Source organism: Myodes glareolus, chromosome 15 (assembly GCF_982192425.1).
Source record: "Myodes glareolus chromosome 15, mMyoGla1.1, whole genome shotgun sequence".
Classification (NCBI taxonomy): Eukaryota; Metazoa; Chordata; class Mammalia; order Rodentia; family Cricetidae; genus Myodes; species Myodes glareolus.
Window position 1 is genome coordinate 46566628 of NC_142040.1, and position 16275 is coordinate 46582902.

Consider the following 16275-nt stretch of genomic DNA (forward strand, 5'->3'; position numbering starts at 1 on the left):
TTTTTGGTGTGTTTGTTAATTAAAACAACTTGCTTCAGGAACATACCTAAACATAATAAAGGCAATATACAGTGAACCAACAGTCAACATCACACTAAATGGAGAGAAACTCAAAGTGATCCCACTGAAACCAGAAAGGGTTGTCCGCTTTCTCCATATCTATTTTAATATAGTTCTTGAGGTTCTAGCTAGAGCCATAAGACAACAAAAGGAGATCAAGGGGAAACAAATCACAAAAGAAGTCAAACTCTCACTATTTGCTGATGATATGATACTTTACATAAAGGACCCCAAAATTTCTACCAAGGAACTTCTTCTACAACTCATAAACACGTTCAGTAATGTAGCAGGATACAAGATTAACTCAAAAAAATTAGTAGCCCTCCTGTACACAGATGATAAATGGGCTCAGAAAGAAATCAGAGAAACATTACCCATCACAATAACCACAAATAACATAAATTATCTCAGAGTAACTGTAACCAAACAACTAAAAGACTGGTATGACAAGAACTTTAAATTTTTAAAGAAAGAAATTGAAGAAGACACCAGAAAATGGAAAGATCTCCCATACACTCGGGTAGGTAGAATTAACATAGTAAAAATGACAATCTTACCAAAAGCAATCTATAGATTCAATGCAATGCCCAACAAAATCCCAGAAAAATTCTTCACAGACCTCAAAAGAACAATACTCGACTTCATATGGAAAAGCAAAAACCCCAGGATAGCCAAAACGATCCTGTACAATAAAACAACTTCTGGAGACATCACAATCCTTGACTTCAAACTCTACTACAGAATTACAGTACTGAAAACAGTCTGGTATTGGCATAAAAACAGACAGGAGGACCAATGGAACCGAATTGAAGACCCAAATATCAATCCAAACACTTATGAACACCTGATTTTTGACAAAGAAACAAAAAAATACAAAATGGAAAAAGGAAGCATATTCAGCAAATAGTGCTGGCATAACTGGATATCAACATGAAGAAGAATGAAAATAGATTTATATCTATCACCATGCACAAAACTCAAGTCCAAATTGATCAAAGCCATAACATAAAGTTCAACATAAAGGCAACCACACTGAACCTCATAGAGGAGAAAGTGGGAAGTACGCTAGAAAGCATTGGCACAGGAGACCACTTCCCAAATATAACTCCAGTAGCAAAGACAATGAGAAAAATAATTAATAAATGGGACCTTCTAAACTGAAAAGCTTCTGTAAAGCAAAGGACACAGTCAACAAGACAAAATGGCAGAATGGGAAAAGATCTTCACCAACTCCACATTGTACAGAGGGCAGATCTCCAAAACATTCATAGAACTCAAGAAATTGATCATCAAAAGAACAAATAATTCAATAAAAAAAGGAGTACAGACCTAAACAGAGAATTCTCAACAGTGGCTTAAAGACACTTAAGGGAATGTTCAACATCCTTAGCCATCAGAGAAATGCAAATCAAAATAACTCTGAGATTCCATCTTATACCTGTAAGAATGACCAAGATCAAAAACACTGATGACAAATTATGCTGGAGAGATTGTGGGGTAAAAAGAACACTTCTGCATTGCTGGTGGGAGTGCAAACTGGTGCAGCCCCTTCGGATGCCAGTGTGGTGATTTCTTAGAACATTAGGAAACAACCTACCTCAAGACCCAGCAATACCACTTTTGGATATATATCCAAAGGATGCTCAATTGTACCACAAGGACATGTGCTCAACTATGTTCATAGCAGCATTGTTTGTCATAGTCAGAACCTGGAAACAACCTAAATGCCCCTCGACCGAAGAACGGATAAGGAAAATGTGATACATTTATACAATGGAGTACTACATAGCAGAAAAAAATAATGACATCATGAAATTTGCAGGCAAATGGATGAATCTAGAAAACATCATATTGAGTGAGGTAACCCAGACCTAGAAAGATAAATATAACACTCATTCATAAGTGGCTTTTAGACATAAAGCAAAGAAAACCACCCTACAATTCACAATCCCAGAGAACTTAGAAAAAAAAAAAGGACCCTAAGAGAAATATACATGGATCTAATCTACATGGGAAGTAGAAAAGGATAAAATCTCTTGAGTAAATTGGAAACATGGGAACCATGGAAGAGTTTGAATGGGAAGGGAGAGAAAGGGAGGGGAGTAGAGAAATATATATAGCTCAATAAAAACAATAAAAAATATTTAAAAAGTCAACTTGCTTCTTCTTTGAATGAACAAATGCTTTTCAAGGGTCTAACTGAATACAATAGACTATAAACTCACCTGCTCATGAGATTTTAACTTCTCTTTCATAAAATCAACATTTCTTTTTAGTTGATCATTTTCATCTGTATACAAATAATCAAGGAACATATATTACTAAATAGACTTAAAATTAATGTGGGATTATCTGTAACATTTACATTTCTGATCATGCATGTGCTCTGGAAGTATGCTAGAAACTGGGAATACAGGAACATTAAGAAATTTTTTTGCTTTCCACTGAACTTATAGTCTAGTTGTGTGGCAGAGGCAATAGCTATATTAGATAAACCTTCTATAGTGGCACTGTGCTTGAAATTCTGTGAGAACATGTAGTGGGGCAGACCGGGTCATCCTGGTATTGAGTAAGGGTCTGAGGAAGAAGCAGTCACCTGAGCTGAGATTTAAGAGGTAAGGCTTGTTCTGCCTTTGAGAACTGTATTCCAGACACAGAGAAGTGTGTAGCAGAGGAGGGAAACAATTTCAGAAGCCAGTGTGATGGCTTGCCATTGTAATTCTAGCTCTTGGGAGACTAAGCTAGAAGGATTACTGCAAATTCTGGACCAGTCAGGGCTAAATTATAATCTCCAGATTTTTTTAGGGTACAAAATGAGACGTGTCAAGAAACCCAGGTAAAATAAATTAATAAAAGTATGGGCTGGCAGGATATTCCACTGGGTAAACGTTCCTATCTCCAAGGCTAATGACTTGAGTTCAGTCTTGGGACTTAGAGGGTGACTGACAGACTGACTTCTGCAGGCTGTCCTCTTCCTTTCACATAAGAACCATTCCACATGTGCATCCCCTCCCACACCAATAATTAAACAGAGCAAAAGCTCCAATTCCGGAATAGGAAACCTGGGGAAGTATAGAGTGAGAAAGAGGAGCTATACAAATTCAAACTACACTATCCAGGATGACATAATCTGTAAGGATGACTTGGAATTTTGAATATAGTAGAGACTCATGGATGAATACTGAACAGCGGAGAAGGGAAATTACTGGAGATGCATGCTGAGATAGCATGGCTGTTCACTCTTGAAGTCACAGCAGCTGAGATTACCTGCACAAGGTTGGGCCCATTGTAATCCTGTCCAGGAGTGGAAGTGGGCTCAAGAGGCCCCAACCCTTTGAACATCTATAGGCAATTAATAGTTGCTATGGAGGGGGAGACATTTTCTTTAGTGGTGCAGTCACTGGTAAAGTGCCTGTGTTCCTACAGATAACTTCTTATCCATGCTCTTGTAAGTAACCTTACTCTAACTCACTGAGTCACCAAAACAAAACCAACACAACATATATGCATGTATGCGCACGTACATACACGCACACACACACACACACACACACACACACGCGCACACACACACACACACACACACTGTTTTCTCTCAGATGAAAAACATACCAAAAATAGGAAAGTATTTTCAACCCAAACAAAACAATATTTCCTTTAGCAAAGGGAAGACTATAGAAAAACTTTTGTTTTCCCTCTATTGTATGGGATTTTAAAGTTATGGGGACAAAGTAAGTTTCCAAGTTGAAATACATATTATTAATAGACTGTATCCTTGAAGTTAAAAAGCAATATTTCAGAGGACTTCAATCTCTTTAATGTAAATGGGTCTTCTTTTTCTTGTTTTAAATGGGCTTTCTTTATGATTGAGTTTCCTATGCTTTAAAAGCCTAGGCACCATTTTGTCGTGATGAAATATATTCAACAACACTTACTGCCTCAGCTATTCTAGGCACACAGTTCAGAGGCACTAAGTATAACGTGAGTAACCATCTTGACTTCCATCTCTGGAACTTAGTATCTTCCCATAGTGTATATGTTGTGTCTGTCAAACACTAATTTCTCCTATTCTGTCCTCCAGCCCTTGGTAACTTGTTATTTCCATCTCTATGAATTTTACTACTCTAGGTACCGGTCATAAGTGAAACCAGATAGTCTCTGAGTCTCTGTACTTGTCTGGCATATTTCACTTAGCACAATGTTTTCAAGTTTATGTTGCAGCATGTATCCAAATTTCACTCCATCTTAAGGATGTCTACCATTTCGCCCTATGCATATACCTCTCTGTACCCATCTGTAGATGAACACTGGCATTACTCAGCTCTGTTATTTTGATGGACATTTACAAAGAGGAAAAGGGTTATTTTGCTTACAGTTCTGTGAGTTTCTGTTCATGACTGTACCCACTGATTTGAGCCTGTGGCAGCACAAAGACCTTTGGGGGCACATTTTATATCCAATCTACAGGAGGCTGTTTCCACCTTTTGGCCTTTGTGATTAAAGTTGCTATGAATACTAGCATACAAAATTTTATGTATCTGATTTTTATTTTTTTTGTAAATACCTCAGAGTGAAATTTCTGAATCAAATGGTAATTCTAGGTTTCATTTTTCTGAGTAATCACTAGTCTGTGATAATGGCTACATTACATTCTACCAACAATACCAACACACCTTGTGTTTTGAGACAGAGTCTCTCAGTGGTTTGGAGTTTGCCAAGTAGGTCAGTCTAGGTGGCCCCTGAATGAGCCATAGGGCTTCACCTGTCTCTGCCTTTACCATGTTGTGTTTATACGCAGATACCACCATACCTGACTTTCTTTTGCTCACTCCTCCTTCCCTCCTTCTTTCCCTCTCTCCCTCCCTTTCCTCTTCCTTCTTTTAAATACACTTCCTATGGATTGTACTCATGTAAGCAATTTATTGAATGAACTATCCTCCCCCAAACCATGATTTTAAGAACAATTTCTCCAACTTACCTTTCAAATTGTGTTGATACTGAATAGTCTGCTGTAGCCCTTTTATCATAGTATGAAGAGTAGCACATTCTAAAACATAAAAGATACATTTATTTGAAAATCATCTTGGAATCTTGATTGAAAGAATTGAAATAAAATAATATTTAACTGAAAATTATGTGATCTTAATAAAGCAAGCAGACATCTCAAGGTACGTTACAATATATGGTGTCTTAAGGCCATTCATTATTCCTGTGATGAAACCTGGAGGCAGGAGCTGATGCAGAGGCCATGGAGGAGTGCTACTTACTGGTTGCTCCCCATGACTTTCTCAGCCTCAGCCTGCTTTCTTATAGAACCCAGGACCACCCATGGGCGCCTCTATCCACAGGGTCTCCCCCATAAATCACTAATTGAGAAAATGTCCTACAGGCTTGCCTATAGCCTGATCTTGTAGAAGCATTTTCTCAAACGAGATTGTCTGTACTCTTCTCTCTCCTTTCCCCACCCCTTTCTCTCTGTCTCTGTCTGTCTGTCTGTCTGTCTGTCTGTCTGTCTCTCTCTCTCTCTCTCTCTCTCTCTCTGAGACAGGGTTTCTCTGTGTAGCCCTGAAGTCCTGGAACTTGCTCTGTAGACCAGGATGACTCCACACTCAGAAATCTACCTGACTCTGCCTCCCAAGTGCTGGGATTAAAAGCATGCACCACCACCTCTCAGCAAGCTCCCTCTTCTCTGATGATTCTAGCTTTTGTCAAGTGAGCAGAAAACTAGCCAACACATACAGTAAGTATTTTAATTCACCTTTTACGTGAAATGAATCCCAACACTTAGCAATAACTTCTCTAAGGCACAGTATAGTAGACCGTCCCCTGTGCCTTAACAATGTCTTCCCTGAAAGTGCTCCACACCTGGGCATGTCTAGGAACCACCAAGAGTGTTCCCATGCAACTCTTCCAGGAAAGCACATTCTTAAAAAAGAGTCAAGTCACATTAAGTTTGTTCAAAGGTGGAGGGCCACGGCTAGTGAGACGGTGTAAGAGCAGGTTTTTGTTACTGCTGAGCAATAGGCTCCTTCTCTTGGTACTCAAAACTAAGTACTGGGCAAGACAATGCTATGAAAGCATTAAAACCCCAAAACACTTACAAAGCAACCTAAGTGCCAGTGGCTTCATACATAATGCAAAATACTTTCTTCAATCATGATGATGAAAAATATTTTGCAAAAGCTCAAAGCCTCACACCAGTAACAGGTTCCCCATTTGTGGCCTCTCACCCTTTCCTGTTCTTTCTGTTCTTCCACCCACTCACACAAAGCTCTCCATCACATTCTCCTTTCTCTGTGTTGCAATTTCCCAGTAATGGATTGATGGTTAAATTACATTTCCCAGACAGGCGTTAGCTGATAACTTGCTTCGCACATGCTACTGTGCTAGGTGATAGAATAAGAGACATGTGCTTGGCCAGTACTTGTCCTTATTATAATGAACATCATTTATTGTAAGGAATCCAGCAATTAGTAAAATAAGGTAGTTGAAGTTTCTTCAGTAATCAGCAAATGAAAACCACCTTGCTACTCTGTGCATACTGGAGGTTTTTAAAGTATTTTTAAAATTTGAACACAAGATGGCAGGCTCACCATACTTTTCCACATTAGAAATTAGCTAGCTAAGGAATTCTTCATGAACTAGAATGCCATTCAATGATTTAGAATAAAAGCTTTTCATGGTCTTTGTAAACTTTAATCTACATTATCCTTTTCCCTAGAATTTATTATGCTGTTTTATTAAAACTTTCTTGATTATTAAGCTATTTCTTAATAATTTAATGATTTTAGTGCAAATTTAGGATCTAGTATTAATTATAAATTCGTGTGTTAGTAAATATTTCACAGAATAGTTTGAAATCTTAAATACAATTAAAACATAACTTACAGCTTTGACCTGAAATTTCTCCCAAAGACTCATGTGCTAAATAAAGGTTTGGCTCATGGAGCCACTAGGAGGTGGTAGAACCTTGAGACAGAATCTAGCAAGAAGTTAGGTCACTGATGCATGCCTTCAAAGGGAACTGTGGGATCCAGCTCTCTTCCTCGGTTCACATTCAGGCATAAGGCTTAAGGGCCCTTTCTGCTGCGTGTCGTGGCATCACTTGCCGCACCAGCCCAGAGCAGCGGTGTCACATGGTCAGGGACTGGACACTCCAAAACTGTAAGCCCTAAATGAACTTCTTTTTAGGTTAATTTTCCCTAAGTGGTTGTTACAGTAGAGATAGTTAACTTAAGCCTATAAATGACTCCTCCAGTACTTAGTCTTCAACACTATTATTATTGCCCTCTAGATCACTCTTACAAAGTGTCCAAGATTGACATTCTTTGGTATTAGTCAAGAAGCTACACAAAAACCTGGACCGAGATGACTATAGTAGTCATATTCATAACAGTTAAAATTTGGGTGAGAACAATGAGTCTTTTAATAGGTGAATGAATAAACTGTGGTTCTGCCACAAAATTCAATAAAAATAAGTTTTTTATTGAGCACAGAAACATGAAGGAATTTTAAATGCAAAGTCATAGAAGACTGTCTGAAAAAGCTGTTTATTATGTGATTCCAACTATATGATGATTTGGAAAATGAAGACCTATACACAGTAAAATCAGTGAAGATCAGACATCCAGAGGGATCAAGGGAAGGGAGGATATATAAACAGAGCACTGGGAATCTCTTAGGGCAGTGAAACTAGTATTTGGTTTGATACTGTAATGATAAATAATATGCTAATGTCATTACACATTTATCAAAATCCATAGAATGAATAACACAAGAAGTGATCACTAAGTAAACTTTGGATTTTATTAACTAAATATCTACCAATTCAGTATTACCCGAGGAGCTGTAACAAATACAAGGTGTTGATGATAAGAAAACTGAAGACCGAAAATATATGGGAATTTTTATACTTTCATTCATTTTTCTCTATATATTTTAAACCTTCCAAAAATGTCTACCAATTAATAAATTCAAAATAAAATAATTTCTATTATGATTTTGACTTACAGTGTCATACTCTTTGAAAAAGCTTTTCCATAGTAAATACAAGTACTTTATAAAGTTTTTTGTAGTTTTAGCTTTCTGACATTTGGTAAAATTTTAGATGTATAGAAAATATATGACATTTCTGATATATAATTTTTGATTATATAATCACTAATATACAATAATATACATTATATGGCCAGTTACCCCTATTATTAATACTCTATATTGGTATGGTATATATGTTGTAATTTATGAACTAATATTGATGTTATTAACTAAAATTCATGCTTTATTCACATTTTCATATATTAACTTCTTTTGCTTGCCCTACGGGCTTCCACCATACCATTTTATACTTATTATTTGCCATGTCGTCTTAGGCTTCTGGGTTCTGAATTCTGTTTTTTTGGTTTTGATGACCTTGACAATCCTTGAGATACTGGTCAGGTATTCTGTCATGTCCCTCTGTGGGAATCTGCTGATGTTTACCTCATGATTAGACTGGGGTTGTGGAATGGGGAGAAGGTTAAAAAACTAAAGCAAAACATCATTTTCATCATATCATACCACATCAAACATACAGACAGTTAACAAGGCATCGTTTCTGATGTCACTGATCACGTGGCAGAGGTAGCATTTGCCCAGTGTCAAGGTTTAGCACCATGTAATTTACACACTCCACCTTGTTACACTGTGTGCTTCCCTACAGTAAAGGAAACGACTCTACTCAGCTGACGCTTACCCAGTGGAGTCAAGCTCCACCTATTTAGAACAAATTATCTACGGAAGTCATTTAGAATTCCGCCACATGGGAGATCTCTTTTTCCTTTATTATTTATTTATAAAAGTTGATTAAGGTTATTTGCTTTGCATTATGGGTATAATTTAATACCATTCTTCTTGTTGCTGAAATTATTTCAGCTTTGGTCATTGAGAGCTCTTTCAGTTGATTTCTGAGTTGTTTTTGACAAATTCCATCATTATGGGCTCTTGCCTTCTCTTTCACTTTTTAAAAAACATGTTTTATAATGAGAAACCCCCCCCCCCCCAAGTTGAACTGAACTCATAATCCTTCCCCTTTAGTTTCCTGAGTAGTGCTGGAATCCTGTAATGTAACACCACACCTGGCTATTTTTTCTGTTTGAGTATTGTCTTTCTTCTGACACTACAAGATACTTCAGTCTTACAGTACAAATTTAATCCTAACCCTACACTCACTCAGTTCTTTTTATTAGAGAAGGTACTTGAAGACAAGATCTTGGCACTGGATCATTGCTATTTAGGGCTTCTCAATAGACACAGGAAGAAAATAAATGTGCTCAATGGTCAGCTCCGAAAACATACATACAAGTAACATTATACAGACCAAGCAGGTTATATTTGAGAATATACATGTATACACATATACATATATTCATGTAACAACAATTAATGAAAAAAGAGGTTATGCATTTGAAAGAAAGCAAGAAGGGATACGGGGAGGATTTGGAGGAAGAAAGGGAAGAGGAAAATGATATTATTATAATCTCAAAAAATAAAAGAAGCAATAAAAATAAAAAACCCAAAAGGAAAATACAAGCACATGGTTTCATTTAAAAAATGTTCTCACATTTACTGCTGTGTGTCTGTGCATATGCATGTGTGCATGTAAGTGTGACGTGTTAAATTAGAGGGCAATTTTGGGGAAGTTGGTCTTCTTTTTCCTATGTGGATCCTGTGAATCAAACTAGGTCTAGACCTGCCCACAGGTGCCTTTACCCATTGAGCCACCTTGTCAGCTCACAGCTCCATTTTAAACTCTTAAAACTGGTGATCCATCTTACATTTACATAATAGGAAATCAAGTTTTGCCCCATTTGGTTTTATAGACCTGTACTGAGCCTTCAATATGCCATGTGTTACCTAGGTAGTGTCTGGCAGAAGACTTAACTTTCTTCATTCTAGGTTTCTCACATATTTTGGAGGTATACTAAAAGAGTACAATGAGACAACAGTCTGAAAAATACTACAAGCACTTAAGGTAGGTGACACACACAGGGTCTAAGGTCAGTCCCTGGAGTGAGTACCCTCATTAGACTACTATTTCCTTAGGCAGTGGAGAACTGACCTTCTTTTATCATGGCCTCTTTTGTTTGCATTATCTTTAATAAACTATTACTCTTCTCCAGCTGAATTTCCAAATGATTGTTCTTTCCAGTGGTTTCTATCATTTTCTGCAGAAGAAATTGGGAGCATGTTATCACAAAATAAATGACACTATTTTGACTCTTTTGTTAAGACAAATAAGAAGACAAATATGAAGACAAATAAGAACAAAACCCACTTAACATCTGAAAGTCTAATAACTGAATATGGGATATAATTTTAAACAAACTAGTGTACTGAGCCTTCAATATTCCCCTTTTTACACGCATAGCCTCTGGTAGCAGACGACTTCCTTCATTCTAGGTTTTCATGTTCTTAAAACTACGCTAAGAAGAGTGCAATCAGACAAAGATCTTAAAAGTTCTATGTGCACTTAAAGTAGGTCACACATGCAGGGCACCATGGCAGTCACTGTAGTGAGTACCCTCACTACAATTATGACTTCCTGGTCTATTTTCTATTTTAAAAGTAACACAGTAGGGTTGGTGATGCAGGCCAGTGATGACGTGCTATGTTAACATTCATGAGGCCCCCTTGGATTTCAGTTCCAGCATCTCTCTCTCTCTCTCTCTCTCTCTCTCTCTCTCTCTCTTTCTCTCTCTCTCTCTCTCTCGGAGAAAGGGGCATGGCAAAATATTAAATCAGCCTGTTCCAAAGAAGAGGAAAATATGACCTAGTCTGAGCACCTTTCTTTCAATTATTTAACCTTTAATTACATGTCAATCAAAGGCATCTACCAAGCATAATGGTAGATGCCTGTAGCCAGCCTCTCTGGAGGCTGATGCAGGAGGATCTTCTGAGCCCAGTGTCCTGGAGACGACAGTGAGGTTTTGTCTTAAAACTTCTCTTTCCAGATGACTTTATGATGACATAACTACACTATTTAATCTGTTCTGCACTTAGCTGCTCCACTTAGCACTGTTATCTGGGAGACAATAGCACAAGCGCAAATCTACTGCATTCTCTTAACAGCTATTCTGAGTCTTACTTTTGAAGCTGCTATTAGGGAAAATTTTGTTGTTTATAATTTCTCTTTTACAGACAATAAAGAAGCATTCTGAATATGTCTCTTTGGATCGTTGTTAACAGTACAATAAGCTTCCTTGTACTCTTCAAGTACATCAATTCACCATTGATCTTGTGCTTCCTGCACCTCTATTCACTTCCCCACTTTTATCTTCCGCAGCTCACGCTGTATTACTTCATCTGTATTACCATTTATGTATTTCTCTAGGAGGTAAAATTCTAAATATCAGAATACTATATCAAATTAAAAAATGAACAATTATTTCTTTTAAGACACTTGAGAATACGATAATGTATTTCTAATTCATGTCCAAACATATGGCACTGATTCCTTTTTTACAAGAGTACTTATTTCTTTTCCCTGTTGCTATATTAATTTCTGGACTAAGAAAATCCAAATTTTAGGCTATTAGAAGGAAAAGAGATAGGAGAGGGGAAAAACTGAATACATGTATGTTCCATATTATAAGTAATCATCATGGTAAGACTGAAACATGAACCTACTTTACTTTCATTAAAACTATTTTAGAGTTTGTGGACATTCTGGCATTCCCTTAACTTTAGCAAAAATGCATCAACTGCTTGTTTCCTTGTGATAGGAACATTTTTATATATTAGTACAAATAAGTTAAAAAGAGAAAGGGCATTATGGAAGAGAGGCAGAAGGAATAGGAGAGTTGTAAAACGCTGTCCTCTGGACAGGGATAGGCCGTAGCTGTTGTACTCACGACTCATAGCCACGGCCTGTACAAGATCAAGCCCATCAATAATCCAGCGGAGTGGGAACGGGCCTATGAGGCTCTCTTCCTCACTGATGGTCGGGTGTGTCACATCCCTATGTACGCAGGAAGCACTAACCAGACTTAGTGAGCTATTAAAGGAGGAGGAGGAGGAGGAGGAGGAGGAGGAGGAGGAGGAGGAAGGATGCTAGTGATGAGATGGTGGGAAGGGAAAGTACTGGGGGATATTCTACGGTATATGAGGAGGGTTTGGGTTGAATATGAGTAAGAAACATTGCAAACATGTATGAAATTGCCAAAGAATATACAAAACATTAAAGTTTAAAATATAAGAAAGGATTTAGCAAAACACACTTTTGCTATTCAACTCTGGCTCATTTTTTAAATTAAAAGCTATGTTTATTCAACAATGATACATTTTACTATAATATTATACAGTGGGAAAAAAGTAAGTTTATTGGTGTTCTCAAATTTCTGGCATAATATTCTTTGAGATTTGGAGACAACAAATCAGCATTCCCATGAATTCTTAGCCTTCACACTTTTTTCCTCTTGAGACATGGTTTCCTTGGGTTGCTCTGCCTGTCCTGGAACTTGCTTTGTAGATCAGGCTGTCCTTGAACTGAGGTCCACCTGAGTCCACTCTGCCTCCAGAATCCGCAAATTAACTATGTGTGCCACCATGCCTGGTCACACTTTTATTATTTAGCTAACATAGCTAATTCATGTCTGAAGACTAAACTACACGAAGTTTATTAGTACTCACAAAGAAATACAGCCTACAAAAATAGTCAGACAATGAAAAATGTAACTTAAGGTTTGGGTCTCCCAGTAAGGAAATAGCTGCTCATGGAAACAAATGCAGACACTGCCTTATATTCTTAAAATTAAAACTTTTGCTTATTTTTATTTTATGTGGGTGAGTGTTTTACCTGCATCTAAGTGTACCACGAGTGCATAGTGTCCTTAAATGCCATAGGAAGGTGGTGTATCTTCTGGAATTGAAGTTACAGACAGTTGTGAGCTGCCATGTAGGTGCTGGGAACTGAACCCTCGTCTTTAAGAGCAGCCAGTGTTCCTAACTACTGAGCAGTCTCTCCAGACCTGGGTCACTTTTTTAAAAATGAATTTCCCTTTCTTCCCAGTTCCTTCTCCCTGAAAAAAATCTTTTCTGTTTCGCTGCAGCCACTTGTATGTGTCTTTACATACCTTTTCTATCTGTGAGAAGTCCTCTATCAGTTTGTCAAGATTCACATTGCTAATCTTTTTCATACTTTCTTCATTGCTTTGAGCCATGCCTGAAATAACGAAGAGCAGACAATACTAAGGAAGACCCAGAGTATCACAACACTGGTCATAGTTCAAACATTAATTATCCTCTGAGCTCCATTTTACTTGGAGAACTTTAGTTACACTCAGTATTAGCAGAAGTGAAATGCATTGTTTTCTCTACTCTTTACCACACCCACCTCTGCCAAATTTTCTCTAAACACACCTAAAATTTGTAGGGTTATGTATACATGTAGAGAAATTACATGTTTCCAATATTTAATAAAATCTTCTAATGCCACTGCCTAACACTCACCTCTCTGCATATCAGTCTGGCTGGACTTAAAATCTGATCTATTATCCAATCTGAGGTGTGACTTTAAAGGTAAGCATTCTCACTTGATATGCTAAACACGTTTCTTAAATGCTATGCCACAGATACCTTGTTAGCTTGCATATGTTTTATATTTTGTTTGGCAGCATGTTTATTATATAAAGGATACATAGAAAATAATTACTCACAAAAATGTTTCAGTATTTCTATGCTTTTCCATTTTTCCCATTTTTTGGGATATGATTAATTTTTAGTAACTCCTAAGAACTGAAATAAACACAAAGTTTCAGTTTTAACCCCGTGGAACCAATCACAAAACATGCTTCAGAATCCCACAGGTGAACTCATTCACAGAGGATGGAGAAAGTGAATACAGGCAGCATTTCACATGTCGGAGGGGAAAGTGTCTTAACAGAATCAAGACTAATACAATGTCAAAGTATGAAACACTTGTCGCTGGACTTTTCACAATTGACAACGGTGGTGAAATGCAAATCTGACGCACAGGTATTCTAGATTTGGGGAAGGACCACAAGCCAATATATTGGACGTAAACAGTAGATAAAATTCCTGAAGCAGTTACTCAAAATACCTTTTTGGTGGTCATGTAGTTGTTAAACTGGGCATTGCCTGACATTACTCCATCAAGAAATTGCACTTTCTTCTTTTTTATTACTTGATAGTAGCAGCTTTAATGGTTTTGAAATCTGAATTTTGGTTATGTATTTTCAGTCTAGTAAAATATTATCAATTCTGTATCACACGAGTAAAATTATATTTAAAATTCTAGCCGGGCAGTGGTAGTGCACGCCTTTAATCCTAGCACTTGGGAAGTAGAGACCAGCAGATCTCTGTGAGCTCAAGGCCAGCCTGGGCTACAGAGTGAGTTCCAGAACAGGCACCAAAGCTACACAGAGAAACCCTGTCTTGAAACAAAACAAAACAAAACAAAACTTCCTTAGTAAAACTTGATTCTTACGGTAAAAAATAATTATAGTAGACCCCTCCATGATAAATAGTTAAATTATTTGTTGAATAAAGTTAAAAATATCAATAGCTGTTATTGTTACTTAAAATAGAGGAGGATAATTTGAATGATTTAAAAACTTCTCTCTAATTTTATTTTTCTTTAGTCCCTAATGTTTCAAATAATTTTTAAAAACTTGTTCTGCCTTAGAACTAGATTATTGAACTAAATGTATTTTAATTTGAGCCTAGATTAGCTCCACCTTTTTCTTCATATAACATACATAACTTGTAATTATGACTGAGGATGTTGATTAGTGGAAGTGCATTTGCTTGACAAGCAAGCCTGTGTGTGTGTGTGTGTGTTGGCGAGGACGCACGCTCGTGCGCATGGTAGGCACACAGCAGCGAAGAACTGAGTAGAAGTCTCTATCACAGGACAAACAAAAACGTAACATTGATATTCTAATTACTATTTTCTGCCTCTGTCACATCCATTTCTAGATGTTTTTCGAGACAGGGTTTCTCTGTGTAGCCTTGGCTGTCCGGGAACTCACTAGTAGATCCACCTGCCTCTGCTTCCCGAGTGCAGGGATTAAAGGTGTGTACTACCACTGCCCAGTCACTTCTAGATTTCTTAATTGCTCTCTCCCCTCAATTTCCTAGGTTCAGATTCTTTTAACAGAAGTGGTCTTGCCCGGTGGAACCTTGTGATTTGGCGATTCAGTGCTCGATACTTCTCTACTGAGCAGAATGATTCATGTCTTTCGAGGCCACAGGCTAAGCCAATAGTTCTATTTCCTTCTTTGGCTTTAAGCCAAAAGTCCTGTGTCCCAGGACTTGCCATCTCCCCAGTCCTGGCCAGTACTTGGAAGTGAGGCTCAGGGTCGCTTCTTCTTTCTTCTGAACTCTCCAAGAACTCACCCTCAGAACCTGTGACTCAGGCCCACCAAGGCATCCCAGCGTCCTCGGGGCCCAACAGACACGCAGGGGTGCAGGCGAGGGCCAGGGGTGTGAGAAAAGCAGATGGGACAAGATACTAAAAATTCAGGACACTTCGAAGTGGTGTAAGGAAAAGAACTTATGGAAACTGGAGTTCGGAACTCCCAGGATGACACTGGAACGTACCTGTCAAGGCGCACATTCCAGTCTCCAACCACGTGCTCTGGGCGACAGAGGTCAGTCTGGTCCGTTCTAGACTGTTGTCCTCTTCCGGGTGGGAAACAGGCTCCCTCAACTATGGGTCCGCCCTTCTCGTGGACGGTCAGTACCCTCTCCTGGAGCCCCTGCCACCGGCCATTCTAGGTTCCTTCAATCATATACTGCCTCTTAATGTGCTTAGGATCAACATTCAACGACTGCCAAATTAATTACTGTTTGGATAAGTCATGAATAAGCCACAGTTATACTTGGTTAATATGTCAGCACGATTAAATAAATAATAACCCATATTCATTCCTTTGATTTATAGGTCTTTCCAAGTACCAGATTCAGTTAACAGATACAATTTCTCATCTTGTATTTGTTTTACTGGCTTACTGATCTAGGACATGGACTCTTACGTAGATTCTAGCTCAACTCTTTAGGTGTCTAGGGTAAATGATTTTTTTTTCAGTATCTTTCAGTTTCTTTTATCTGTATAGAAAGATTAATAAAAGTTTCTACCCATTAAGGTTGTTGTACTAATTAAGTGAATTTATGCACTTAAAAGACGATTGGGTTTCTTGCTTCCTGTGTTCTAAA

The 16275-nt window shown here is 37.9% G+C and overlaps 1 protein-coding gene across 1 annotated transcript in view; it reads right to left on the reverse strand.

Moving 5' to 3' along the window:
• Ccdc152 (coiled-coil domain containing 152) overlaps positions 1–15734 on the reverse strand; it is a 26037-nt gene extending 10303 nt beyond the window's left edge. The window contains exons 1-5 of the mRNA XM_048428388.3: positions 15661–15734; positions 13173–13261; positions 10160–10265; positions 5039–5107; positions 2286–2350 (exon numbers count right to left, since the gene is read on the reverse strand). Of these exons, the coding sequence (XP_048284345.3) occupies positions 2286–2350; positions 5039–5107; positions 10160–10265; positions 13173–13261; positions 15661–15676 (345 nt within the window). The 5' untranslated portion in view covers positions 15677–15734. The remainder of the gene's footprint in view (positions 1–2285; positions 2351–5038; positions 5108–10159; positions 10266–13172; positions 13262–15660) is intronic.
• Between the last annotated feature and the right edge of the window lie 541 nt (positions 15735–16275).